This window comes from Trachemys scripta, chromosome 3, assembly GCF_013100865.1.
Source record: "Trachemys scripta elegans isolate TJP31775 chromosome 3, CAS_Tse_1.0, whole genome shotgun sequence".
NCBI lineage: Eukaryota > Metazoa > Chordata > Testudines > Emydidae > Trachemys > Trachemys scripta.
The window spans coordinates 177,872,219-177,899,831 of record NC_048300.1 but is presented as its reverse complement, the minus strand read 5'-3'; the positions used below and the strand labels follow the sequence as shown (position 1 = coordinate 177,899,831).

Sequence of the window (27,613 nt, the reverse complement as noted above, 5' to 3'; positions counted from 1 at the left end):
ACTACAATGGGTGTTAGGTAGACATAGCTACAGCACTCAGGATTATGCCTTTTTCACCCCCTGAGAGATGTAGCTATGTTGACCTAAATTTTAAGTGTCGACAAGGCTGTTAAAAGGTGCAGGGTGCTAGGCATTCAGGAGTTGTCACTATTATATATTTTGGTGAAATCATATTCCTGCTCTGCAAATAATTGAGAAAATAAATGTGGTTTTGGCAGATTAATAATTCCTCATTGCAGTGTTTGATCCATGTTTTATAAAAGTTTGCATGTGATTCTTGGAACTTTAAAAATTTAATATTTAAGTTGAGTGGGTTGAATACTGGTTTTGAGGAGATTACAAACATCAAAACAGACACTAGAGAATTCATCGGGGCACAGTGAGTGGGAAGAAAGTACAAGTACACATGATGTCACTGTGATCTAGTGGATTAAGCATTCCACCAGGAGTCAGGAGACCTGGGTTCTGTTTCCGACTCTGCCTCTGGTTTGCTGGGTGACCTTAGGCAAGTCACTGCACCTCTTTGTAGCCCATCTGTAAAATCGGGATAATGATACTGACCTCTTTGTAAAGTGCGTTGAGATCTACTGATGGAAGAATTATTACATCTTCCCGAAGCAGTGAACTACAGAATAACTGCTGGTGATATTTTTTGTGTCTGGCATAGTAAAAGCAAAACACCTTATCCTTTAGTGCTGCTTACATATAGGTGGTGTCCAAGTGCTGCCTTTTCTATTTGAAACTTATAGGTCCAGAGAAAGTTCCTTCTTTGTAGGATTCACTTCTACATAGAATAGACAAGACCCTTTGTCCCCTGCATGCCTCAAAACCATGGGTTTTCCAGTTTCTCTTAAACGACTGGAGGCAGGTGGAACCTTTTGTCCTGTCTGGGGCATAGGTCTATCCTCTCTGCTTTTCCCAGATTTATATTACATGTAAGACTTATTTTTTATGGGATTTATTAATTTCATTTTGTTGGTTTATTTTTAGCAATTTTTGAGTTTTTTGCAGATTCATGGATTCATAGATTCTAGGACTGGAAGGGACCTTGAGAGGTCATCGAGTCCAGTCCCCTGCCCGCATGGCAGGACCAAATACTGTCTATGACAAGATGACAAGAAAATCAGAGGTTTGGGGGGCTTTTGTAAATGGCTTTTATATATACTGTAATTAATAATATATATTGTATGCATTACTCATTGCAGTAGTATTTATTCTGATTAATCTCTTTTGTAATGTTTCAAACAGCACTAGGTTAAAGTGCAATAGGGAACCTTTCGTACACATGGGCAGGATCTGCACAAACCAGATATGTTCAACACTTTACTGCCCCAATAATTGGCCGTGGGGCAGGGGCACAGAACATGCCCCTCCAAAAGCAATGAAGTTTAAATTCCTGTGCATGCCCCTGAAGCCCTTAGGTACAAGTAACTATTTCTGGGGTATTTTCTGATGTTTTATTGGTTAAACATTGATTTCTTTTTGTATTGGTGTGTTTTATCGATGTTTATCGAATAACACCTAAGATCAGAAGCTCTAATTATATGCTTCCAAAAAAGTGCAAATGGCAGGCTGCAGACCTTCATTGGTGACATTTTTTGGACATCTTGACTCTTCCTTTTTTTCCCCCTCAGCCAGTTTAATTTGAAATGTAAATGCTCTGAAAGGGAACCAGCAAATTTGGTTTTGGAGTGTTGAACTCAAGGTTTTCCTCAGGCACTCTCCTGTCCCCAGTCTCCTGCCTGGCAGGGAAGGAGAAGTGGAAGGCCAAGGTCAGGAAATGTGCTGTGGACTTAGAGGCAGAGAGGGTTTGGCTTGTCCTGCCTGGAGACTCCCACAGTTTGTCAGATGAAGTTCGTTCATAACAATACTTATTGCTCATTCTCCCATTGCCCTCTAGGATCTCTGTGATTCTTCTTCTCTTCTGATAGGAAAGCACTGTCCAGGAAAGTTCTGTCTTTTATTTGAAAATCAGTACTACATTGGGGCTAATACAAAGCCTGTTGACTTCAGTGGACTTTGGATCACAACCACAATTTCTCTGCAGTCTTTTGATATCTCATCAGTTGGCAAACAGCTTTCAGAAATAATTGTTAGTGAAACAGTTAGCTAATTTTCTTAATTTTTTAGAATATGTATCATCTGGACCAGCTACTTTGCTTGTTCTTTATCAATACATAATTGTACAGGTTTTCCTTTAAAATAACACAATACTATGTTGCTTTTTTATTTAAAGTTGAAAAGTTGATTAATAATTGAGATTTTTGTTGTGTGCAGCTTACAAGTAAATTTGATGCTCTAGTTTCAGGAAACAATGTATTTTACAATATTCATAGAATCATAGAATATCAGGGTTGGGAGGGACCTCTGGAGATCATCTAGTCCAACCCCCTGCTCAAAGCAGGACCAGTCCCCAACTAAATCATCCCAGCCAGGGACCTTAAAAACCTCTAAGGAAGGAGATTCCACCACCTCCTGAGGTAACCCATTCCAGTGCTTCACCACCGTTCTAGTGAAAAAGTTTTTCCTAATATCCAACCTAAACCTCTCCCGCTGCAACTTGAGACCATTATTCTTCTGCTTGGTTTTCTTTAATGCTTATAACTTTATACTACTGCCTTGAGTTTACAACCAACAGATTTAGTTGTTGTAAATCAGCGCAGAAAATGTTTCAGCAGTCTGTTTTGGGGTCTGATACTGCAGTGTTTCACCTTTTTTGCTTAATGTATAAATGCTTTGCCTGGAAGTTAAGGTAAATCGGGATTGCAGTTTAACTACACATTATCTTTTCCTGGATTGCACTCATTAATGTTTAATTTAACATATATAGAATGCTTCAAGCTAGTGTCTAAAAATATGGTTACATGGTAAATATTTCACTTGCTAACTGTTAAGGACAGATGGGTCAGTAATCAAACCTTTATTTCCCCTCTCCCCCCTCCCTCTTGTATTTCAGTTCTGTTACAACTGGCTAGTGATGCTTTACCAAATGATATGACCTTATCCCTTGCCTACCTACTTGCATTACCACAGGTAAGTTTACCTTTGTGTGTGTGTGTGTGTGCGCGCGCGCATGTTAGCCTCTTATATATTTGCTTGCTTATAATTTTGGAAACCTGTTTCTTTGGGTTTAAAATTCATATCCTTGATCTCCACAAAATCCAGCTTTGGGCGGATAACGTTGAAGAAAATCTGAACAGATGTTACTGAACTGTTGTATCATGAGTGGTGGTGGGAGCCATACATCCTGATATTAAAATTAACTTGTCGAGGCTTTTTGCACAATAACTCAAATGCGGCTGACAAATTTGGAAGGTAGCATTTTAATAAAGAGGGATAAGAATTGTATTTAATGTAGCTGAGTGATATTTTGTGGTAGCCTCAAGACAGGAGCTAGTGTAATACAGGTGGTCTTTTGTTATGTATTTTGATGCAGTTATGTCCATTTTTGCTCTGTATTCAATCCCCTTTCGGGGGGGGGAACGCATGTAGCCAGTTCTACTTCTAAACCATGGTTCAAGACTAGCTTCTAGAAAGCTTGTGCACTTACAATTATAAACTTGTTAATTCTTTCATCTAAGTTAATGTCCTTTTTCTCCTAGGTGGTAGATGCCAACAAGTGCTTTGAAAAGCAATCACATTCTGCTTTATCTCTCCAGCTGGCAAGTTATTACTATAGCCTGCAGATCTATGCTCATTTGGCACCATGTTTCAAGGACAAATGCCATCCCCTCTACAGGGTTAGTTCTCTTTTTTTCCCCATATTCATTAATATTCAATATAAAATCTATTCTAAAAAGCCTGCATTAAGGTTAAGGAGCAGCTCTGACTTGCACTTTGGACAGTCAGCCAGGTTGTATATAATTATTTCTTCTACTGTTCTGTAATCAGAGAAGTACTTAACATGTGTTTCAAAAAAGTATAGTACATGTTTTTGATATTTTAAGCTATTTAGGATTTGTATACAGTAGCACTGTCCATTTCCAAAGCACTTTACAAACATTCATCATATACTGAATAGGTCATCTGCCAGCATGTATATTACACTTCTGCGGAAGACTAAACTGTCTAAACAAGAACTGTGTTGTTCCAAAAGGTTTCTTTTGCGTGTTTTGAGACAGTGTATTGTTGCACTGTACCTTAGGTCAAAAATACTGCATTGCAAATTGATTACCAAATGATAATTATTCACTGATTTGATTTGACCAATTTTTTTCTGTTGTACAGATTCTCTCCTTATTCATCACTAATAGTTAATGTCCCCACCTATGGAATTTTGGAGGTGGTCCAGTGTTGTTTCTTGAAGGCTTAGGGACTAAACCTAACCCTTCATCTCGGGCCACTAGATGTTCTGCCTCCAGCAGCTGAACAAGTAGATGGTTCAGTTTCTCCTGACCATTTTCTCTTATCATTTTTAATTTGTATTTGTTTTATTGGAATAGAGACTTACAATATTTCTTACTTCTCTTCCCCAAGATCAGGTATCTGGCAGAGTGGTGGGTTCAATCACCTGGTTGATGAACAAAAATGCAGCATATACTGCTCCAGATGAGCCCTAGTACACCATTCTCAGTGCAATGCTCTACTTCCGTGGTCAGACTGTCTAAACTATATCTTGTCTCCATTAGCACTCCTATGGGTCTTTCAGAACAGGGCGTAAGTCATTCTTGTTGCCCCAAACTGGCCCAGACAATTTTGGTTCACAAGACTCCTATGCATGTCCTCTTGATCAACATTCAGTCCTTTTCCGATCTCCTGACTCAAGGGAAAGGTAAAATCAAGCCCCAAACTCCAATCACACCATCTCAAGGCATGGTTTTTGGATGGGTGTCAACTTCTGAAGCTGTACTAAGCAGCCTTATCAATAATAGAAAGGATTCCATTAGAAGATGTTATTTAGCCAAGTGGAAGCATTTCTGTATCTGGGCATGGCAAAGTTGTACGTCCCCAAAAGCTGTGGCTATTTCATTTATTTTGGACCATCTTCTTTCCCTAAAAATAGCATGTCTTTCAAACAGTTCTTTACGGTTCCAGTTGGCAGCAGTGAGTATGTATCAGCCACCTTCACAGGTTTATTTGATCTTCACTCACCCATGGACTAACAAATTCTGGAAAAGCCTCCAGAAACTTTCTGCCAGTAAAAAAAACTACTTCTCAATGGGACCTGAACCTTGTTCTCCTGATGCTCACTAGCTACATGATCCATCTCTCTCTCCTATCCATGAAGGTTTCATTCCTGGTAGCCATCGCCTCAGCTGGGAGAGTGGGTGAACCTGGAGTGCTGATGGTGAATCCTCCTTACACCACAACCATGGCCTTTTGCACTAAATGTGATAATTGCTATGGAGTTTTCCCTTTCCATGGAGGATTTTGCCTATCTCCAAGACCATATAGACAAAGTACTGTCAGCCTTCTCTAGTGGTCTTATGAATTTCCCTACACTCCATTGGTCTTTATCTACTTTTGAGTGCTTTTAGAACTGTTTTCTCCATCCAGCAAATCTCAACTGAAAGAATTCCAAGGATTTTTCCAATTTGCTTAAAAGTTTCAGAATTTACACTTGCAACAGCTTCATCTCTGAGAACTTCATGTGGTTCTTTGATTGTGCTGATAGCTCTGAGCAAGTCCAGTTTAAATTTCACAGTAGAAGTGAACTGTGGCTCTCCACTGTTCTGGCAGGAAAATCTTTGGAGATCCCTCACCCAGTACTTTAAGAACATAGCTGAGAACAAAATTTCTAAGCTTTTCACTCTGCTACCTACGTAAGCCTTCTGCCACTCTTGTATGTCTTTGTCCTTTTAATTTTAGTACCTAGGAAGAATAAATTTATTCCTAAGTAGTACATCAGCCAATGGTAGGGGAAGTGGCATTCACTTCTCTCTCATACAGAAAACCTTTCAGAATATATCCTTTTTCTTCTCCCATCCCTTTATTATCATCTTCTGCTTTTCTGGTAATTATGTAGATTGTAAGATCCTCTGGGCAGGGAATCCATCAATGTGTATTCTGTGAAGTGAAATGCACGTACAGCTCGTCTAAAAAGTGGTCTATAATTTTCAGTGGAAGAGAGCAGGGTTTTTTTCCCTGAATAAAAATTTTGTATTAAAAAGTTCAATTTCAGTTAAAAAGAGAAAAAGTATTTTTATTGTTGTGCTCTTCCCCTTTTTTCAGTGTCAAAACCTGAAAACTTTTCAAGTTTCACGCTTTCATTTAAGTGGGAATTTTTAAAAGTTTTTTTATTTTAAATTTCTTGCATAAAACAACCATGTAAAATCAGAACTATGTACACATCTGTGGAGCTATGATGTAATGATAATACAGCCATGCCCTTAGGACTCTCCTGATAAGTTCCTGAGATAATGCCTGGAAAGCTTCCACCTTCGGCATTGTGCTCTAGAGGGTCTCTGAGACAATAACCCAAATTAACCAAGCTCTTCCACTTCTGTTTGCTCTTAAGAGTAGGGCACCATGTTTTATGTCTGATCTCCTCCTTGAGTTTTTCTAATGGGGAAATCACCTCACAAAACAGGACTTTTAAAAACCAGCTTAACTTTCCTCTTTGCTGTTCTTTTGGAAATGTTTTCTGAAATTGATTCAGGTTAGATTTCTGTTACCAGAATTATTTAGGAGGTTTAGAAGTATGAGAAATTGGAAGTATGTATCAGAAATGTTAATACTGGGAAAACTTAATGCCCTCTGGATGACTTGTACATTTCAGTTTACTGTGGTGGTATGGTTATGTATGACGATAGGTCTTGGAAGGCAAAATACTTAATTTTATTTACTTAAAATGAGAAATATAATAGTCTATAGTAATTTTGCAACACAGAAATAGACTGTAGAATGAATGCATCAGTGATGTTCCTTTTATTATAGAATTCAATTCTACTGTTATTTGCTACTCTGAACAAACACTATACTGCTTTCTTGTCTATGTCTTAATTTAGAGCTGTGAGCTGTATTGATCTTACAGACAACATGATTTAGGCTGAGTATCTACAACGCAGATCAGCTCAGGCAAGATAATGTTTTAGCAGAAGGTTATCCATCTGAGTTGCAGATACACATATCTCCTCATGAAGTCTCTATTAAAGTGGATTTACGCATTGAATAAGATTGTTTGCCCTTTTCTTCTTTTTTTTTTCCTGTCTCAGAGTTGGGATAGATGAGTTTTCCCATACTGCTTCAGACATGTTTCACTTAAGTGTTGCAGGAAGTTCTGTTGGTCATTCAGAAGGTCGCACTCCTCTCTCTGAGTCAGTATGACAGCAATGCCCCTGGCTGGGATCAGAGGACAAAGTAATATTGGAGACTCTTTATTTTAGAAGAACAATTTTCATATAGGCGAAAAAGACCACTCTTTCCTCTCCTATATCCGATTGGAATTCTGGGTTTTCAGGCTTTGAAATGGTACAGTATAAAGCATTTGCATTTAGCTATCAGGTATGACATTGCACTTTACAACACCACCGTGCTGTACAGAAAAAAACCCTATTTAATAACCTTTACAATTATTTAATATTTTCTTTTCTGTCTAGGTACGCCAAGGCCTATATGTGGAGTACAGCTAGGGCAGTGTGAGTTATTCAAAGGCCTTTGCATACCTGTACAACTAAGGCAATGTGAGTTCAGGGGTGGAGATTATTTTATACGGGTATAGTACTAATAAAATATTTTATCGTCTTAATTGTTTAAAATAACTTTTCTCCAGAGGTGGAATAAGTAAAACAGAGTGGTTCCATAGTTACATTTTAAATTGACATGACTTTGACATGAACTGCCTGAATTGTAGCTTTGTCTCTTGTGAATAATGTAGTCGTATTTATGTGTAAGGTTTTTATACTACTGCACACAACATCTTATTATAATCTTCAAAGTTTTAAAAAATGTATCAGATCCGTTAGCACGAAAATTGATGCTATTAAAACCTCAACATTTCCTGCTCCACAGCGAAAATGATGCTGGGATGTTGAATGACCTTCAATGCTGAGTGAAAGTGTGCAATTATTATTATAGATTTTCTGGCCTTGCTTCCCAGTTTACCATTTTTTTTAAAGTAGCAGCTTCAGTCAAAATTTTTGTATATTGTTACCTACTGGTTCTTTCAATGCCATTTTTGATGGCTGTCTGCAAGGTCCGCTTTGCATTTGATTCTTTATGCTTTCATGTATCTTGTGTTAATTCCACTGAAATACCTTTCAGTTTCAGTAGAAACAAAGTGATGAGATTGTTTCCTGCCTGAAGGTGATTCTTTAATATCTGACCTCAGGGGGAACCAAATGGAAAATAAATAAATTAAATAAAAATAAAACCTTTGCATGGGGAGTAAATTATTCCCCCATTTTTGCTTGAAGGACTGGTTTCAAACAAAGAAACAAGCAAAACGCTTTTAAAATCCAGCACTTGGACAAGTCATTCAACTCTACAGGCACAAATCATTTAATGTAACAGTGGTAGCAACTGTTTTTTTGTTTTTTTGGCCAGCAGCAATATCTTAAATACTGTTTTCAGCCACACTGGCCTCCATGTTGGAAGCTGTGTTGATTTAAACTTCAACACCTGGTGTTTTCTGCTGGCACTGTTAGCCCGTCTGATATTAAATTTAACTTCTTATACTGGCTCCTAAAAGGAGTACACTTTCCTTTGCTAGCTAGATTTAATCTTTTAACTCCACTGGGAGCTTAACAGTGTAAAGTATTTTCAGTCACAAATACAGGACACATTATTAGAATGGTGTATAGAGACCAGTGATGGGCATCCTCGAAATATTTTGGATAGTTTTACTGTCAGTTTCTCTGGCCAGTACAGCCTAACTCTCTCGCATCAACACCTGGGGCAGCATTTTTGGTTCATTTAATGGAAAAGAGGCTCTTAGGATCCTATTTATTTTATCCTTTCTTTACTTGCACAAAATCCTCCAGACATCACATCATAGCACTGCTCTCTCTCAGTCTATTTCAGTCCGTGATGATCCAGTTAATTGCCCACACTGAGATCTCTATGTGTTTGTGCAGTGTGCAGTCTCTGGACTGTCAGCCTGGTCCATTCTTAGAGAATTTGAATAAGAATTTCGTATTAGGAATACACAACATTTCTTCATTCCCAAAAGATGAAATCAACTCTTTTTAGACTTAAGAGTTTTGAAATGATTATATAATCTCTCAACCATTCTAGGGTTCATCACACAATTCATTTCCTCTGGTGAGAATGTGAGTGTTTGGTCGTTTTATGAGTAAGGTATCATCTTGAAGTGAGATAAATTCAAACTGGAAATAAGGTGTAAATTTTTGACAGTGAGGATAAACCACCTTTGGAACAAATTACCAAAGATCATCTTGGATCCCGCACCACTGTCAATTTTTTAAAACGAGATTGGATGTTTTTCTAACGTTTATGCTCTGGAGATTATTTTGAGGAAGTTCTATGCCTTTTGTACACAAGAGGTCAGATGAAATGATCACAGTGGTCCTTTCTGGCCTTGGAATCTATGAATCTATCCAGTCATTTTGATATGATTCATTGAAAAACTATTGTTGGGGGTCACCCATTCTGACATGGAAGGGAGCAGGTCTTCTGAGCTAAAATTTACTTGTTTTCATGTGAATGAAGTTATATACAGTGTACACTTTGCATCAGATGGCATACGTTTTGGGTCCTGGCTTTTGGATTTTAGCTAGAGATGTGTCACATTGCTAATATTGGAAAGCTAATGGACAAATTTGAGTTCTGAACTTTTATATAAGGTTTCGACTGAGCACCTGAGTAGTTATTTAGGTTCATGGTGTTGGTTTTGGTCTCTAAAAGAATGGGTTAGATCTGTGCTACAGTCACAGTCAACCTAATGCATTATGACCTACCACAACTACTGCAATCTGAAAGAAAATAAGAATGGGCATACTGGGTCAGACCAATGGTTCATCTAGTTCAGTATCCTGTCTCTGACAGTGACCAGTAACAAACGCTTCTGAGGGAATGAACAGGCAGAGTTGTTTCGAGTGATCTAGCCCCTTATGTCCAATCCCAGCTTCTGGCTGTTGGAAGTTTAGGGACATACGGAGTATGGAGCTGCTTACCTGACCATCTTGGCTAAAGCCATTAATGGACCTGTCCTCCGTGAACTTATCTACTTCCTTTTTGAACCCAGTTATACTTTTGGCTTTCCCAACATCCCCTAACATGTTCCACAGGTTGACTCTGTTATGTTCCTTTTGTTTTAAACCTGCTGCCTATTAATTTCTTTGGGTGACTCCTAGTTGTCTAATGTGAAAGGGTAAATAACACCTCCCTATCCATTTTCTCCATACTATTCCTGACTTTTAAGATCTCTATTATGTCCCCCTTAGTCATCACTTTTCTAAGCTGAACAGTCCCAGTCTTTTTAATGTCTCATATGGAAATTGTTGAATTATTTTTGTTGCCCTTCTCTGAATCTTTACCAATTCTAATATATCTTTTTTTTGAGATGGGGCAACCAGAACTGCTCATAGTAGTCAAGGTGTGGGCATACCATGGATTGATATAGTGGCATTATATTTTCTGTCTTATTATTTATCCCTTTCTTAATGGTTCCTAACATTCTGTTAGCTTTTTTTGGCTGCCGCTGCACATTGAACAGATGTTTCCAGAGAACTATCTACAATGACTCCAAGATCTTTCTTGAGTGATAAGAGCTAATTTAGACCACATCATTTTGTATGTATAGTTATGATTGTATTTTCCAATATGCATTACTTTGCATTTATCAACACTGAATTTCATCTTCCATTTTGTTGCCCCATCCCCCAGTTTAGTGAGATCCCTTTGTAACTCTTCATGGTCAGCTTTGGGCTTAACTATCTTGAGTTATTTTGTATAGTCTGCAGATTTGGCCACTTCACTATTCCCCACCTCCTCTTCCAGGTCATTTATGAATATGTTGAACGGCATAGGTCCTAGCACAGATCCTTGTGGGGACTCGACCTATTACCTCTCTCCATTGTGAAAACTAACCATTTATTCCTATCTTTTAACCAGTTACTGATCCATGAAAGGACCTTCCTTCTTATCCAATGACTGCTTACTTTGCTTAAGGGCCTTTAGTGAGTGACCTTATCACAGGCTTTCTGAAAGTACAGCTATATCAACTGGACCCTTTTCCACATGTTTGTATATACCCTCAAAGAATTCTAATCGCTCAGTGAGGCATGATTACCCTTTACAAACACTGTGCTGACTCTTCCCAAATATATTGCGTTTATCTGTGTGTCTGATAATTCTGTTCTTTACTATAGTTTCAGCTAATTTGCAGGGTACAGGTGTTAGGCATGCTCGCCTGAAATTTACTGGATTGTCTCTAGAGCCTTTTTAAAATATTGGTGTTACATTAGCTATCCTCGAGGCATCTGGTACAGAGGCTGATTTAAGTGATAGGTTACATACCACAGTTAATATTTCTAAAATTTCATATATGAATTCCTTCAGAACTCTTGGGTGATACCATCTGGTCCTGGTGACTTATTTCTGTTCAGTTTATTACAAAACCTCCTCTATTGACCCTGCACCTTGAACATTTCCTCAGATTTGTCCTCTAAAAATAATGGCTTGGGTGTGGGGGGGATCTCCCCCACATCCTCTTCAGTGAAGACCAATGCAAAGACTTCATTTAGCTTCTCTGCAACAGCCTTGATACTTTCTAGGGCAGGACTCAGGTTACTGGTAGGTCATTCCTGATGTGGTCACTGAACTGCACAATCACCTGATCGTCTGAAGATTAGGATGAGTTAATCTTGTTAGTTTTAAATCACAGCACAAGACCCTTCTCTTTGCACAGGACTTCCCCTAGTAATGGGATTAGAGAAGGGCCAGTTAATTTATCATAAAGCAAGATTGGTTGAAATCAAGTTGGTGGTGAGCGTGTAACGGTTGTGAGGGGAGTATGTAGAAGTGGAGAGTCTAGGTGCCACGTTAGGGTAGAATATGCAATGATTTGTTCATGGAATCTTTGTACAGCACCTGGTGATGGGCCTGTTAGGGATGATAGATTTAGAGATCATTATAGTTTCTAAAATTGTACTTCAGAAGTTGGAATTAAATATGACAAACGTTCAGAATGGACTATCTGAAGGTAGAAAATTGAAATAGAAAATAGCTTCAACTGTTTGAATGCATCACTGTACTTAAAGGTTTGGATTTGACTTGACTATCAATTGTTCACCTCGTTTCTAATCTACAATCTTTGTGCATTCCTCAGTACCTCAGTCTGCAGTTATGAGAAACAGGAAAAAAATAATTCAGGCAGATTGCTGTGTTTTTATAGACTGTACAACTGCCATATCTTGAACCTTCCTTTAGGTTCTGCAAAAACTTTGTCTGATGTTTTGCCACAAAATAAAGAACTTTTGAAAAGTTAGTGATGAATGGAAATTCAGGTGGTTATAACAAAATGCACAATGTGGTATGATGGAGCTATCTGCAGTTGGATAAACATTTAAAAAAAAAATACAGGGACTTCATTTAATGTAAAGAGTATATTTTTTAAGAGTTAACAGGGGTTTTGATATTTTTTTTAAAGATGGGGGTGATATATAAAGATAATTTCCTTTTGGTGATTACAAAGATCAAATGCAGCATGTAAAGTAACAAAATTCTGGTAAAATCACCCATTGACGAATCGTGTTTACCTTGAAAAATTAACCCTGCCACACGCCCATTATTGGTCAGATGCCTCCGAATCTCTTAAAAAAAAATTAGAAGCCTCTGCACCTTCACTTTTTTTCAACTCCCTCTCTTTGCCATCCTTCTGGTACTCTCTTCCCCCATTTTTCCCTATTGCTCTTCCAGTCCTCTGATATACCTCCTTCTTCGAGTACTGTTCTCCATCTTGATATGGAGCAACCATAGGCACACACATCTCAAAGAATTCCATTTACAAGGTAAGTAACCTCTCCATCTTTTTCTATCTGCATTAGCTCTCCCCTTCATGTTTCTGTTCCTCTGACCTCAGTCTCCATAATACTTCCTCCCATTTACTCCACTTTTGTCAGGCTTGGAACAACTCCCTTTTAACTGAGGACAGATATGTGCTGATTGCTGTGGAGCCAGTAAGAGTTATTCCTGCATCAATAAGTGGGATTCTTGTAAAGCAGAATGTGGTGCTTATTCTTGTATGATGGATGAGCATGTGTCCTTGAGAACATGCCCCACCTGTGTCTGACCAATCAAAGCTGAATCTTACATTGTCTTCCCAAGTATTGCATTTCTCCTTTCCGACCAGCATCATTTGCCTGGGTTCATTATGGGCCAGCAGCTTTTCGTCAAAGGGTTTGCAGGATTCTGACATTTTTGTAACGGCAGTGGGTTCATCAGTTGAAAATGAGTAAGGCTAAGATTTTGTCCCAGATATTTTTCGTAAAAGTCACCGACAGGTCACGGGCAATAAAGAAAAATTCACAGAAGCCCCATTACCTGTCCATGACTTTAACTAAAAATACCCATGATAAAACAGGGAGCTCAGCTGTGTGGTCCCCACAACCCCCCATGGTTAGGCAGCTGCGGGAGCCTGCTTGGAGCTGCCTGTGGTGGCTCGGTGCTTGCTCCCGGCCACCTTGGCTGAAGTCACGTAGGTCACTGGTAGTCATGGATTCCATGACTTTTGTGACCTCCAAGAAAAAATCGTAACCTTAAAAATGTGACACATAGGTGCCTCCTTGTGTACCATCTTTATCAAGAGTGACTGCAAACATTGCTTTTGAGCAATTTATATGTTACTGGTATTAGATATAAATATTCTGATATGTCAGAGAAAACAGAAGCATCCACAGTAATGTATGGGCAAGATAACTCAGTGTATTCTTGCACCTGGATAACTCAGTCATTGTAGTTTTTAATCTTGAAATTTGCTGTTAACTTAATCTTCAGTGAGAGCAAGTGTTATTGACATAGTTAATGAAAATTTGTGCCAAAGGTTTGAGCCTCAGTTCTGGAAAGCATTTAATTTTAAATCCATTCCTCTTCAGGACAGCACTTAAGTACATGCTTAAAGACAAACATTCATATTGAGAATGACTAAACTGTTTCTTTCCTGAATTGGGACCTGAAGAAAAGCTATAAATGGTTCTTTCTCTTTAATACTTTTATTTTTATCTTTGTCATATTATTGGCTGCCCATCACCTTAGAAATTAAGAAACATTTTCAAAAATTAAAATACATATTATCATTTGTAAAATGGTAGTGAATGGATACTGTCCAAAGCTGGGATCTTCATAATCCTCTTTAGTCTTGATTTAGCTGAATAAGTTTGACATCCACAAATTTTGTATCCTCACTATTCACACCATTATCTTGATCACTAATCTGCTGACCCTCCAATCCAGGCTGCAAATCTCTCCAGGCCAGGCAAACTGACCAACATTTTCATCTTCTGTTAGTTATATATAAGGCTATGTTTTAGTCACGGGTATTTTTAGTAAAAGTCATGGACAGATCATGGGCAGTAAACAAAAATTCATTGTACTTGTACTGTATACCCCTAACTAAAACTTGGGCTCGGGGGCGGGGGTGCTTGGAGGGGGGGCAGTCTGGGGGCGCCGCAGGTGCTGATGGGTAGCCCGGGACCCTTGATGGTGTTGGGGGAGGGTGAGGGTGGGTGGTGGTGGGCAGCTCGGGACTCCGCTGGCACTGGTGGGAGGGGCGGGCGAGAAGTGGCATGCGGAACGGGACCCGTGTTGGTGCTGGGGAAAGGGTTGAAGGGGCTGGCAGGCTCCTTAGCCGGCTCTCCCTGGAAGTGGCTGGCATGTCAGTGCAGCCCCTAGGGGGAGGGAAGGCCAAGGGGGCTCCACATGCTGCCCCCACCACAAGCTCCAGCTCTGCAGCTCCCATTGGCCAGGAAACGCAGCCAATGGGAGCTGCGGGGACATTGTTTGCAAGCAGGGGCAGCGCACAGAGCCCCCTGGCCCCTCCACCTAAGAGCTGTAGGGACATGCCGGCCACTTCCGAGGAGCCCCCTCCAGGTAAGCGCCACTCCATACCCCAACCTCCTCACCCAGCCCTAAGCCCCCTCCCACACCTAAACTACCGCTACTGTTGCTGGCCCAGGGGCTGCCGGAGTGTTCACGCAGCCCCTGAGCCAGCCACACTGGCCGCTGCAAAAGTCAGGAAGGTCACGGAAAATCACAAAATCCGTTACTTCCGTGACCTCCGTGACAGACACGCAGTCTTAGTTATGTAGCACTGTGTGAACAATACTTTGCAGGTAGTTAAAATCATTGGATGTCACTGACTGCCAGAATTTAGCAAAATTCAAAGAGGAATTGGTTACCAAGAATAACCAGTTATAATAATTAATGCTAACAAATTTGGAGAGATGTGAAACATCTCTGGGTTTTAAACTAATCTCTAACTGTTAGGGATTAGGATGAGAGAGTTAGATTATTCCATATCTGTCTGTCTGTGGGGTTTCTTGCACTTTCCTGCGATTCATCTGATGCTGGCTATTGTCAGAGATAATTTAGCTAAATGTTATAATTAGATTCCCTGTCCCGGGAAACTACCCCCTCCTCCTCACCCCATTATCAAGTTAGAGGTATTAGACTATGTCCGGAACTTCAGGCTCCGGTATCTGTGCTTCTTGCCCCCTCTACTTCTTGGTCAGCAGTGATCATCAGTGTTGCCTGTACTGCCTCAGGAAAGGTCATGTCACTGCAAGTTGCTGTGTCTGCTGCTCTTTCCCTAATCAGACTCAGGAACATTAGCCTGACTCAGCAAGGAGTGCGCTTTCTGACATGAGGTTCAATTTATGAGCAAGGGAATCTACTTCCATAGATTTCCCCCATTGAGGTCTTGTCAGGAAGGTAGGGAACATTCTCATAAACACAAGAGCGAATCCTCTTCTAAGTTCACTTCAAAGAAATTGGATACAACCCTGCCTAAGGCAAGCAAGTATTCCTGCTCAGCCCATTCGGATTTAGAACACCTAAGTCTCAGAGTCATGACAAAAAAGCCAACAAGTCCAGGACTCTGTCAGTACCAGACTGCACTTTTGGTAGCAACAGTACCTCTGGTACCATCTAAGCCTAAACACTGGGAACTGATGGCACCAACAAAAGGCACAACCACTGGGAGTCTCAACCACAAACTGTAAGTGCTCACTTTCTATCAGTGTAGATGGACAGGACCCATGCACTTCAGGGAGAGCAGAGACTTGTGTTACACCTGATGACATTTTTGCTCTCCCTTACCACAATCGCTGTTGCTATCAGGTCCTTCCCTCATGAGAGAAATCCTGACTCCACCAGAAGATACAAATTATTGGAGGAGTCTGTCCCCCGTTCCATCATCCAACCATGGTTTCCCTCCAGCAGAACCGTTGGTGCTACCGTTAAACCCAGAATAGGCCTTTTCTTTCTTGGGAGGCTCTGAATCACCTGAGGAACTGATGTATCCTGAGAAATATCTTCTTAGACAAGGGACTCGGACTTGTCTAGAACTGACCTCCCATCTCAGCATCTGTATGGTACCCCATGGTTCCAGTGGAGCTCCACAACCACCCTTTGACCCATCTTACTTACCATATTGGGGACTGTGGTACCCATACCTCCACCCTTCAGCGTCGACGTGATCCACTAGGAAGTCAGTCCACCGCTCTTTGCAAGAGGACAATCAGAGTTTCCTTCTGCTACCATAGAAGAGGAAGATTATGAACTGGATCTGGCAGTTCTGCTGGTACCAATGAGACAGCCTTCATCTTCAGATGAAGCAGACACTTCAATATTTTCCCCTGTGTGCTGAAGTGGTCACCTTATAGAATTTGTTCATCAGCAATCGAACCACCTTGTCACAAGTTTACCTTCTAGGGAATCAAAATGTGGTGTTGGGCACCTTCAGCAGGTACTTTGGTATTGACCACAAGTGAGTGTTACATGATAAGTGGTGAACAGTATTTTTGTTCTATGGGAACCCCCACAAGGGATCTGTTCGCCTCTCAAACAAACCTATACTGTTCCAGGGGGGAGCCCGAAGACATCACTTTCAAGGTGACGCACTCTTTCTTTCTTGGTCTTCCTATCAGAACTATGCCTTCCCTCCCTTGCCACTCCTATCTTGGATCTTATGGAAGATTCATCAGGACAGGGCTTGAGTCATACTCATCAACCCAGTTGGCCCAGACAGTTTTGGTCCCCAAGTTTCCTGCACACATCATCCCAGTTGCTGATTAACATGTAATCCTTTTCCTTGACCAAGAGGAAGGGCAGAATCAAGCATCACAAACCCCAAGCACTCCATCTCAGGGCATGATTTTTGGATGAGGTGGCAGCTCTAGAATATTCACGCTCTGAAGCCGCACAAAGTGTCCTTACTTAAAAAAAAAAAAAAAAAAAAATTCCTCTAGGAAATTTACTTAGCCAAGTGGAAGAGTTTCTCTATCTGTACACCACAAAAACTTGTGTCCCCGGAAGCAACTGATATTCCCTTTATTCTGGACTATCTTTCCCTCAAATCAGCTGGTATTTCCATCAGCTATATGTGGGTCTACGTGGCAGCAAGCAATGCATATCACATGGTTCACATTCACATGGTTACTCCATTTTCATTCATCCACTGATTACCAGATTCTGGAAAGGTCTAATCAGAACTTTTTCGCCAGTAAGGAATTCACTCCTCAGTGGGACTTAAAGCTTGTGCTTTCGGTGCTTACTAAGCCTGCCTTCAAACCACTAGCTACATGTTCCATGTCTCTCTTCTTTATGAAGGTTGCATTCTTTGTGGCTGTCAACTCAGTCAGGAGGGCAAATGAGCTTTGAACACTGATGGCGGATCCACCTTACACCATATTCCATAAAGACAGTTTCATTGTGTTCACATCCTAAGTTCACCTGAACCAGTAAATCAATCCACCTATCTGTGTTTTTTCCCAAAACCACACTCCTCTGAAGAGAAGAGACTATATTCCCTCAACATGCAATGAGCCTTAACCTTTTACCAACGAAGGAGAAAGCCAATCAGAAAATCATCCTGACTGTTTATTGCTGTAGCAGAAAGAGTCCAAGGTCAAGTTGTATTCTCTGAGAAGATCTCGAAATGGATCTTGGGCTGTATCTTACCCTGTGGTCAGTGGTTACATCTATCTTCCCCTCATGTGGTGAGGGCTCATTCTACAAGAGCACAAGCTGCATCAATGGTATTGCTTCAAGAAGTACCTCTACTTGACATTTGCAAAGCAGCTACATGGAGTTCCATCAGACATTCACTAGTACAGGATGCTGATGCATCCTTTGGGACAGCGGCCCTTCAAACAGCTCGCTGCCTGCATCCTCGCACCCTTCTCCTATTTGATTACTTCTTGTCAGTCACCCCCAGTGGAATATACATAGGGACCAGCACTTGACGTAGAAGAGAAAAGTATTTACTTTATGACAACTGGAGGTTCTTTGAGATGTGTAGTCCCTGTCTGCATTCCACTACCCATCCTCTTTCCCCTTTGCTTTGGATCATTCTTGGATTCATGATAGAGAAGGAACTAGAGGCATGGTCGTTCTGCTCTGCTCTTTATCTCCTCAGCTGGAGGGACAAGGAGAGCGAGGGTGCATGTGCAGCCCAAAGGATACTGCCCTCAAAGAATTTTCCAAATCCGGGTGCCTGGAGCACATGTGTACCCACAGTGGAATACAGATTGGCAATTATTTGAGATGTATGGTCCCTGTTACTGTAGGGTAAATAACTTTATATTCCTCAATGAATTTAGTCTAAAATGCAAATACTTTTTTTTGGTATGGAATTAGATGACCCATTTCACACAGCTCTTTGGATGAGCCACACACATCTATCTTGCATCTGTCACTCATCTCTTTATTCCATCTGGACTGAAATCCCTGTTCACCCCTCTACTCAATAACTGGAGTAATTCCTTAACATCTACTGTGTAATACAGAAGTTGTTCTGTACTGCAGGACTAGTTTCCTTCCTGATTCCTCCCAGTTACAGTTATACAGTATATATTTTAGCTATTCTATATTCAGATTGTTAGATTTCATTATCTTGTTTCTACACAGCTGTTGCAGCTAATTTTGTTCAAAATAACATATTTCATCTTGCTTATTAAGTTTCTTTAAAAATAATCTTTTTACTTAATAGGTAAAATGAAATATGTTACTTTGAACAAACTTAGCTGCAACAGCTGTATAGAAACAAGATAATAAAGTCTAGCAGCCTGAAAATATATATAATGTGGAACAAAGCAAAACAGATTTTCTCTCTCTCTACCTCTTTCCACTATAGCTATTTTGGGAGTTGCTGCTACCTCATGTAACAAGGCATAGTACTCTTCAGGTTGTTAATCTTTCCCCATGCCACTTTGGTCCACAATATTGTGATATTGTTTGTAGTTACAGATAGCTTCTGCTTTTGACTGGGTATTCAGGCAACAGCCCAAATTCTGACTGCTTGCACTGAGGTCAGAGTTTAGTTCTCATCTCTCCAAGTTTCCTCAATAGGAATTTTCCCCATCTTAAAACTCTGCATCTAAATCAGTGGGGTTTTTTTGAGCAAATTATTGAAAGATAAAATCACAAAATATAAGGTATCTGTAAGTAAATGCCTATAGTTGCATACTATGGAAAACATAATTAGGCAGGCACAAAGCTACTGTTATGAATATTATCTACATATCCAAAAAGAGTCTGGGTCAGGCTAAGTGGCTTTCTCTCAGCCTATTTTGTGAGTTTCTTGAACTTCAACATGGCTCAAGAAAGTGGGTTTGCCAAGGGGTAGATGTCTGTGTTTCAGAAAACATCTCCTCTTTGTTTTCCCTAATAATCTACCATTTGGTAACCAAGGACGCAGGCTATCAATTGCATCATTTCCATGAACCAGACCTAACTTCTATTCAGAAATCTCCCCATAACCTAAACTGTGCTTCATCTATATAGCTGTTGGTTTCTAAAGTAAATATAACCTTCCTTTCAAAATGACATAGGAGCTACTAATCTTTGTTCACTTGTATGGCAGAGTAAGGGCTACCCAAACCACAACCCCAATGCTTGAGAGTTCAAAGTGCACATACAGTTTTTGTTTCCTCCACTTTCCTTTCTTGGAACATCTGGATAGGTGGTGGACAGAGCTATAGCTTGCCCTACATGCCTGCCTCACTCATCCATTCTCCAGTCAGCGGAAGTATTTTGCACTTCATAAAGGTGTGTGAGAAATGCAACTGGGAGCCTTTACTATGGGCTGCATGCAAATAGCCCATAGCACTCCTCTGAAATGTTACAAGTCTAACAGCAAACTATGTCACATAGTACTTTTCCATCAGTCAATTAAATAGAAACAAACACAAAATTGCACAGACTTTTCCAAAATCAAATCCAAGTTTATATTAAAAATAAATATATAGTTCAATTTTTTATTATTTTTATCTGAAAGCAATTTGGTGTATATTCTTTCCACTATTGGAAAAAAGTTTATTCACAATATGAACTTCACTTTGTGTCAAAGTAAATCATTCAGTTGTCATATCTTTTCTTTTAGCGATATTGTAGAAATTTTTTTTGTTCTCCTTTCCCCAACTTACAACTATTAGAGTTGGTAATTACAGGGGTTGGCATCTACAGTTTCCATCTGCATTTCCAGGAGCTCTATGCTATTAAGGCACAAAGAAAACTGTGGTAGAGCTGTCAGTTGAAAGTACAGAAATTAAGTCAAACGTACCAGTTGACTGTGTAAACCATGATTTGATGCATATCTAAGTTTCACAAATCGTGAGAATTGCAAGCTCTTTGTTCAGGCTTGTATATGCAGAGATGTATTTCTTTATGATATGCTCATCCTAATATCATAGAATAACCTTCCACCCTTTTGTGCTGTGAATATGTACTGCTTGAATAAACACCAAAGTGAGAATGATGCAGAAACAGAAAAGCTTTCAATTTCTTTTAAGTTCTTTTTAAAATGAGGAGCTAATGAAATATTATACAACATTCCATTATCTTGATGTCCTGCTAATAGAGCTCTGGGAAATACGTCTGAAAATGTCTGCCTGCTGAGCACCATGCACTGTCATTGTGTCTTTAAAACATGTCTTACTTAAAATACTTTCGTGAAGGCCAAATATTATACCTGTGTCAATTACTTCTAAGGGTGTATATGTACAAATAAATGCACATAACTTACCTCCTTTTCTCTTTGACACATTTAATTTCAGCTAAGCTCATAATTTTTATGTTCTTTTATTTTGTTTTCGGTTTATTTTTTGAATTTATAAAATGTTTGCAAATTGTTTGAGAGATTTACTTTAAAAGATATAATTAACAATTAAGGAAACAAATATAAGTGAGATTTGAGGATAATATAAATTGCTAAAACAAGTTAGGAGAAACATGGTATTAAGGCCAGCATGTCTCAACAGAAGTAGAAAGAGGCCAAATGACTTTCTCATGATCTAATATTGTCAATGACTTATTTCGTACTGGGACACAGGATTCTAACAGTTAATAGTTCTATTGTTTTTGTATTGAGTTGTATGTTGCATAACTGGATAATTGTGATCCAAAAGTCCCATATAAAACAAAAAAGCACTGTTGAATACTCAAGCCCACCTGCTCTAGTGGGCATTTCCTGCCATCAAATAACATTAAGATCCTATGAGTGAAAAATGCACTCCCTGTCTAAAGGACTCATTGGACTTCAAGGTCCTATGACTGCACGGGGTAAGTGACTTACTATTTTTACAACCTAGATTGACTGCACTGAATGAATAAATTCAGCATATTTATAAAAAAAAAAATTCTTAAACATAATTGCTCACTTAAAAAGAGATTAGCATAAAGTAGCAATGTTTCATAATTTTAAATAAAAAAAATCAAAGTCACATTGGGATTTGTGACAGGTGGAAAAAGTCAGCTAACAAGGAAATGCAAGATTAGTTTCAGTAACTTACTATAATTATCTTAATAGCCATTGTTTTCAAGCCCTGTGACATTAGTGAGAACTAATTTGTCCATGTGGGAGCTATTTCAGTATCTGAGGAGTCAAGAATTGTATGTGTTAATGAGAAGAAACACCTTTTAATACACAGGTTTGTCTGAAGTTGAACTATTCTGGTGAAGAAAGAATACAGTATTGTCATTCAAATATTAGAGAGAGAATGTTAAGGAGGTCTTGTGCTTCTGTAAAGTAAAATATTCATGCCAAAAAAGAAGAAACATCACAGATTACTAAAACTCAATCTGCAGTTCATAACTCAGTCACCTAATACTGACTCAAGTGTGGATATTTAAATATAGAAAAACGTGATTTTCCCTGCTCCTGGTATTTAGAGTACAATGTATTTTATTGTAATTAAGGACCATCACTGGGCTGAGTGATTTGGGGGAAAGGGCAGGAAAACAATAGAGAGAGTTGGGTTTCAAAAACCAATGGGGGATGAAAATAAGGACATGTAGTTATTCGTTTTTGGTATATGCAAATCTTGACAGTTCCATTAACTGAATTATATGTATAGGTTAACTGTTGGTTGTGCTGCTAAGATGATTGTTTAGGAGGGATTTGAATGAGAAGAGGGTGATTACTTAGTAAACAAAATTTTGGAGATTACCTTATGGATAAGGGGCGGACAAACCTAGTAGCCCCCAAATCAATTTTTTTCTCTTTAGTCTCAAACCGTAATCCATCTTAGCACAAGGGCTTTGCAAGCACATAAGAACGTAAGAATGGCCATACTGGGTCAGACCAAAGGTCCATCCATCCCAGTATCCTGTCTGCCGACAGTGACCAATGCCAGGTGTCCCAGAGGAGTGAACCTAACAGGTAATGATCAAGTGATCTCTCTCCTGCCATCCATTTCCACCCTCTGACAACCAGAGGCTAGGGACAACATTCCTTACCCATCCTGGCTAATAGCCATTAATGGACTTAACCTCCATGAATTTATCTAGTTCTCTTTTAAACCCTGTTATAGTCCTAGCCTTCACAACCTCCTCAGGTAAGGAGTTCCACAGGGTGACTCTGCGCTGTGTGAAGAAGAACTTCCTTTTATTTGTTTTTAACCTTCTGCCCATTAATTTCATTTGGTGGCCCATAGTTCTTATATTATGGGAACAAGTAAATAACTTTTCCTTATTTACTTTCTCCACGCCACTCATGATTTTATATACCTCTATCATATCCCCCCTTAGTCTCCTCTTTTCCAAGTTGAAAAAGTCCTATCTTCTTTAATCTCTCCTCATATGGGACCCGTTCCAAACCCCTAATCATTTTAGTTGCCCTTCTCTGAACCTTTTCTAATGCCGGTTGTCAGGGTTCCTTCCCCACTCTAAAGTCTAGGGTACAGATGTGGGGACCTGCATGAAAGACCCCCTAAGCTTATTTTTACCAACTTAGGTTAAAAATTTTCCCAAGGCACAAATTTCACCTTGTCCTTGAACGGTATGCTGCCACCACCAAGTGAGTTAGACAAAGATTCAGGAAAAGGACCACTTGGAGTTCCTGTTTCCCCAAAATATCCCCCCAGACCCCTCACCCCCTTTCCTGGGGAGGCTTGAGAATACTCTACCAACCAGATAGGTAACCAGGTGAGTACAGACTAGACCCTTGGGTTTTAGGACACTAAAACCCAATCAGATTCTTTAAAAAACCCACCAGACTTTATTATAAAGAAAGAAAAAGTAAAAGAATCACCTCTGTAAAATCAGGATTGTAAGTACTTTACAGAATAACAAAAGATTCAAAAACACAGAGGATTTCCCCGCTAGGCAAAACTTTAAAGTTACAAAAGCAGGGATAAACCTCCCTCTTAGCACAGGGAAAATTCACAAGCTAAAACAAAAGATAATCTAATGCATTTCTTTGCTATTACTTACTATTTCTGCAATGCTAGATGCTTAGTCCAGATATGCTTAAAGAGATGTATTTTTCCTGCCCTGGTTCTTTGCTGCCTCAAAGAGAACAAAACAAAGACACAAACAAAAACCTTCCCCCCACAGATTTGAAAGTATCTTCTCACCTTATTGGTCCTTTTGGTCAGGTGCCAACCAGGTTATCTGAGCTTCTTAACCCTTTACAGGTAAAAGAGGAATTAACCCTTTACAAAGTAAAGAGGATGTTATGCTACCCTTAGCTGTATGTGATCTTTTTGAAGTTCTTCTGTCTGCTTTGGTCATAACTATCTTTAGCAGTTTAGTATCATCTGCAAACTTTGCCACCTCACTTTTTACCCCTTTCTCCAGAGCATTTATGAATAAGTTGAATAGGATTGGTCCTAGGACTGACCCTTAGGGAACACCACTAGTTACCCCTCTCCATTCTGAAAATTTACCATTTATTCATACCCTTTGTTCCCTGTCTTTTAACCAGTTCTCAATCCATGAAAGGATCTTCCCTCTTATCCCGTGACAACTTAATTTACGTAAGAGCCTTCGGTGAGGGACCTTGTCAAAGGCTTTCTGGAAATCTAAGTACACTATGTCCACTGGATCCCGCTTGTTCACATGTTTGTTTACCCCTTCAAAGAACTCTAATAGATTAGTAATGTCGGAGAATAACAGAGTTCTCACTTTTTGTTTGGGCACAGCAAGTCAGATACTTTATTTTCTCTAACAATTGCTTAGAGGGAGAGAGCTAAACAGGTCTCTCAACAGGTAAACAATTACAGCAAGCATTTAACTTGTTGTTACAGACAATAATGAACAACAGCTGCATTTTGTTTATACATAGGTCATTCTGATATCTTGTTTTGCTCACTAATGTAGACTCTTAGTCTACATTCCATATTATCTACACATTATCTATACAAGGTCACAACAACTTCTCACACAGTTCTTTCCCACTCACCTCACACATTCCTCGCTTCTACAAATCTCGCGTTATTAGGGTTACAGTTAGCCTGACTCTTGCTAACGAACTGTCATGCATTGCATCCCCTTCCTGTCAGTTCTTTCTCTGCTTCCACAGTAAGACATGATTTCCCTTTACAGAAACCATGTTGACTTTTGCCCAACAATTTATCTTTTTCTATGTGTCTGACAATTTTATTCTTTACTATTGTTTCAACTAATTTGCCCGATACTGACGTTAGACTTATTGGTCTGTAATTGCCGGGATCACCTCTAGAGCCCTTTTTAAATATTGGCATTACATTAGCTATTTTCCAGTCATTGAGTACAGAAGCTGATTTAAAGGACAGGTTACAAACCAGAGTTAATAGTTCTGCAATGTCACATTTGAGTTCTTTCAGAACTCTTGGGTGAATGCCATCTGCTCGCGGTGACTTGTTACTGTTAAATTTATCAATTAATTCCAAAACGTCCTCTAGTGACACTTCAATCTGTGACAATTCCTCAGATTTGTCACCTACAAAGGATGGCTCAGGTTTGGGAATCTCCCTAACATCCTCAGCCTTGAAGACTGAAGCAAAGAATTCATTTAGTTTCTCCGCAATGACTTTATGTTCTTTAAGTACTCCTTTTGTATCTTGATTGTCCAGGGGCCCCACTGGTTGTTTAACAGGTTTCCTGCTTCTGATGTGCTTAAAAAACATTTTATTACCTTTTGAGTTTTTGGCTAGCTGTTCTTCAAACTCCTTTTTGGCCTTTCTTGTTACATTTTTACACTAAGTTGGCATTGTTTATGCTCCTTTCTATTTACCTCACTAGGATTTGACTTCCACTTTTTAAAAGATGCCTTTTTATCGGTCACTGCTTCTTTTACATGGTTGTTAAGCCATGGTGGCTCTTTTTTAGTTCTTTTACTGTGTTTTTTAATTTGGGGTATACGTTTAAGTTTGGCCTCTATTATAGTGTCTTTGAAAAGTGTCCATGCAGCTTGCAGGGATTTCACTCTAGTCACTGTACCTTTTAATTTCTGTTTAACTAACCCCCTCATTTTTTTCATAGTTCCCCTTTCTGAAATTAAATGCCACAGTGTTGGGCTGTTGAGGTGTTCTTCCCACCACAAGAATGTTAAATGTTACTATATTATGGTCACTATTTCCAAGCGATCCTGTTATAGTTACCTCTTGGACCAGATCCAGCGCTCCACTCAGGACTAAATCGAGAATTGTCTCTCCCCTTGTGAGTTCCTGTACCAGCTGCTCCAAGAAGCAGTCATTTAAAGTATCAAGAAATTTTGTCTCTATATTTTGTCCTGAGGGGACATGTACCCAGTCAATATGGGGATAATTGAAATCCCCCACTATTAGTGAGTTCTTTATTTTGATAGCCTCTCTAATCTCCCTTAGCATTTCATCATCACTATCACTGTACTGGTCAGGTGGTCGATAATAGATCCCTACTGTTATATTCTTATTAGAGCATGGAATTACTATCCATAGAGATTCTATGGAACGTGTGGATTCATTTAAGATTTTTACTTCATTTGATTCTACATTTTCTTTCACATATAGTGCCACTCCCCTCCCCCTCGCACGATCTGTTCCGTCCTTCCGATATAATGTGTCCCATTGATTGTCACCACTCCACCAGGTTTCTGTGATGCCTACTATATCAATATCCTCCTTTAACATGAGGCACTCTAGTTCACCCATCTTATTATTTAGACTTCTAGCATTTGTGTACAAGCACTTTAAAAACTTGTCACTGTTTATTTGTCTGCCTTTTTCTGATGTGTCAGATTCTTTATGTGAATGTTTCTCATCTGATCTGGCCCATACTTTATCCTCTTCCATCCTCTCCTCCTGACTAAAACCTAGAGAATCTCTATCAATAGACTCTCCTCTAAGAGAAGTCTCTGTCGGATCCACGTGCTCCTCTGCAGCAATCAGCTTTCCCCCATCTCTTAGTTGAAAAAATGCTCTGCAACCTTTTTAATGTTAAGTGCCAGCAGTCTGGATCCACTTTGGTTTAGGTGGAGCCCATTCTTCCTGTGTTGGCTTTCCCTGTCCCAAAAGTTTCCCCAGTTCCTAATAAATCTAAACTCCTCCTCTCTACACCATCGTCTCATCCACGCATTGAGACTCTGAAGCTCTGCGTGCCTACTTGGCCCTATGCGTGGAACTGGAAGCATTTCTTAGAATGCCACCATAAAGGTCCTGGATTTCAGTCTCTTTCCTAGAAGCCTAAATTTGGCCTCCAGGACGTCTCTCCTACCCTTCCCTACGTCATTGGTACCTACATGTACCACGACCACCACACTACACATAAGTCTATCTAGATGCCTCGAGAGATCCGCAACCTTTGCACCAGGCAGGCAAGTCACCATACAGTTCTCCCAGTCATCACAAACCCAGCTATCTATGTTTCTAATGATCGAATCTCCCATTACTAACACCTGCCTTTTTGTAATGGAGAGGTAACCTCAGTGCGAGAGGATACCCCAACATCATCTGGAAGGAGGGTCCCAACTATGGAAAGGTTTCCCTGTGATCCCGTTGACTGCTCTCCTTCCCTGAGCCTTTCATCCTCCTTAACAGCGTAGGGGCTGTCTGACCGGAGGTGGGAGAAATCTACAATGTCCCGGAAAGCCTCATCAACATACTTCTCTGCCTCCCTTAGCTCCCCCAGTTCCGCCACCCTGGCCTCCAAAGCCTGTACGCAGTCTCTGAGGGCCAGGAGCTCCTTGCACCGAATGCACACATACGCCACCCGCCCACAGGGCAGGTAATCATTCATGCTACACTGAGTGCAATAA

General features: G+C 39.8%; 1 protein-coding gene across 1 annotated transcript in view; it reads left to right on the top strand.

The window, feature by feature from the left end:
• NBAS (NBAS subunit of NRZ tethering complex) overlaps positions 1–27,613 on the top strand; it is a 343,164-nt gene that overhangs the window by 187,670 nt on the left and 127,881 nt on the right. The window contains exons 39-40 of the mRNA XM_034766908.1: positions 2,957–3,033; positions 3,603–3,740. Of these exons, the coding sequence (XP_034622799.1) occupies positions 2,957–3,033; positions 3,603–3,740 (215 nt within the window). The remainder of the gene's footprint in view (positions 1–2,956; positions 3,034–3,602; positions 3,741–27,613) is intronic.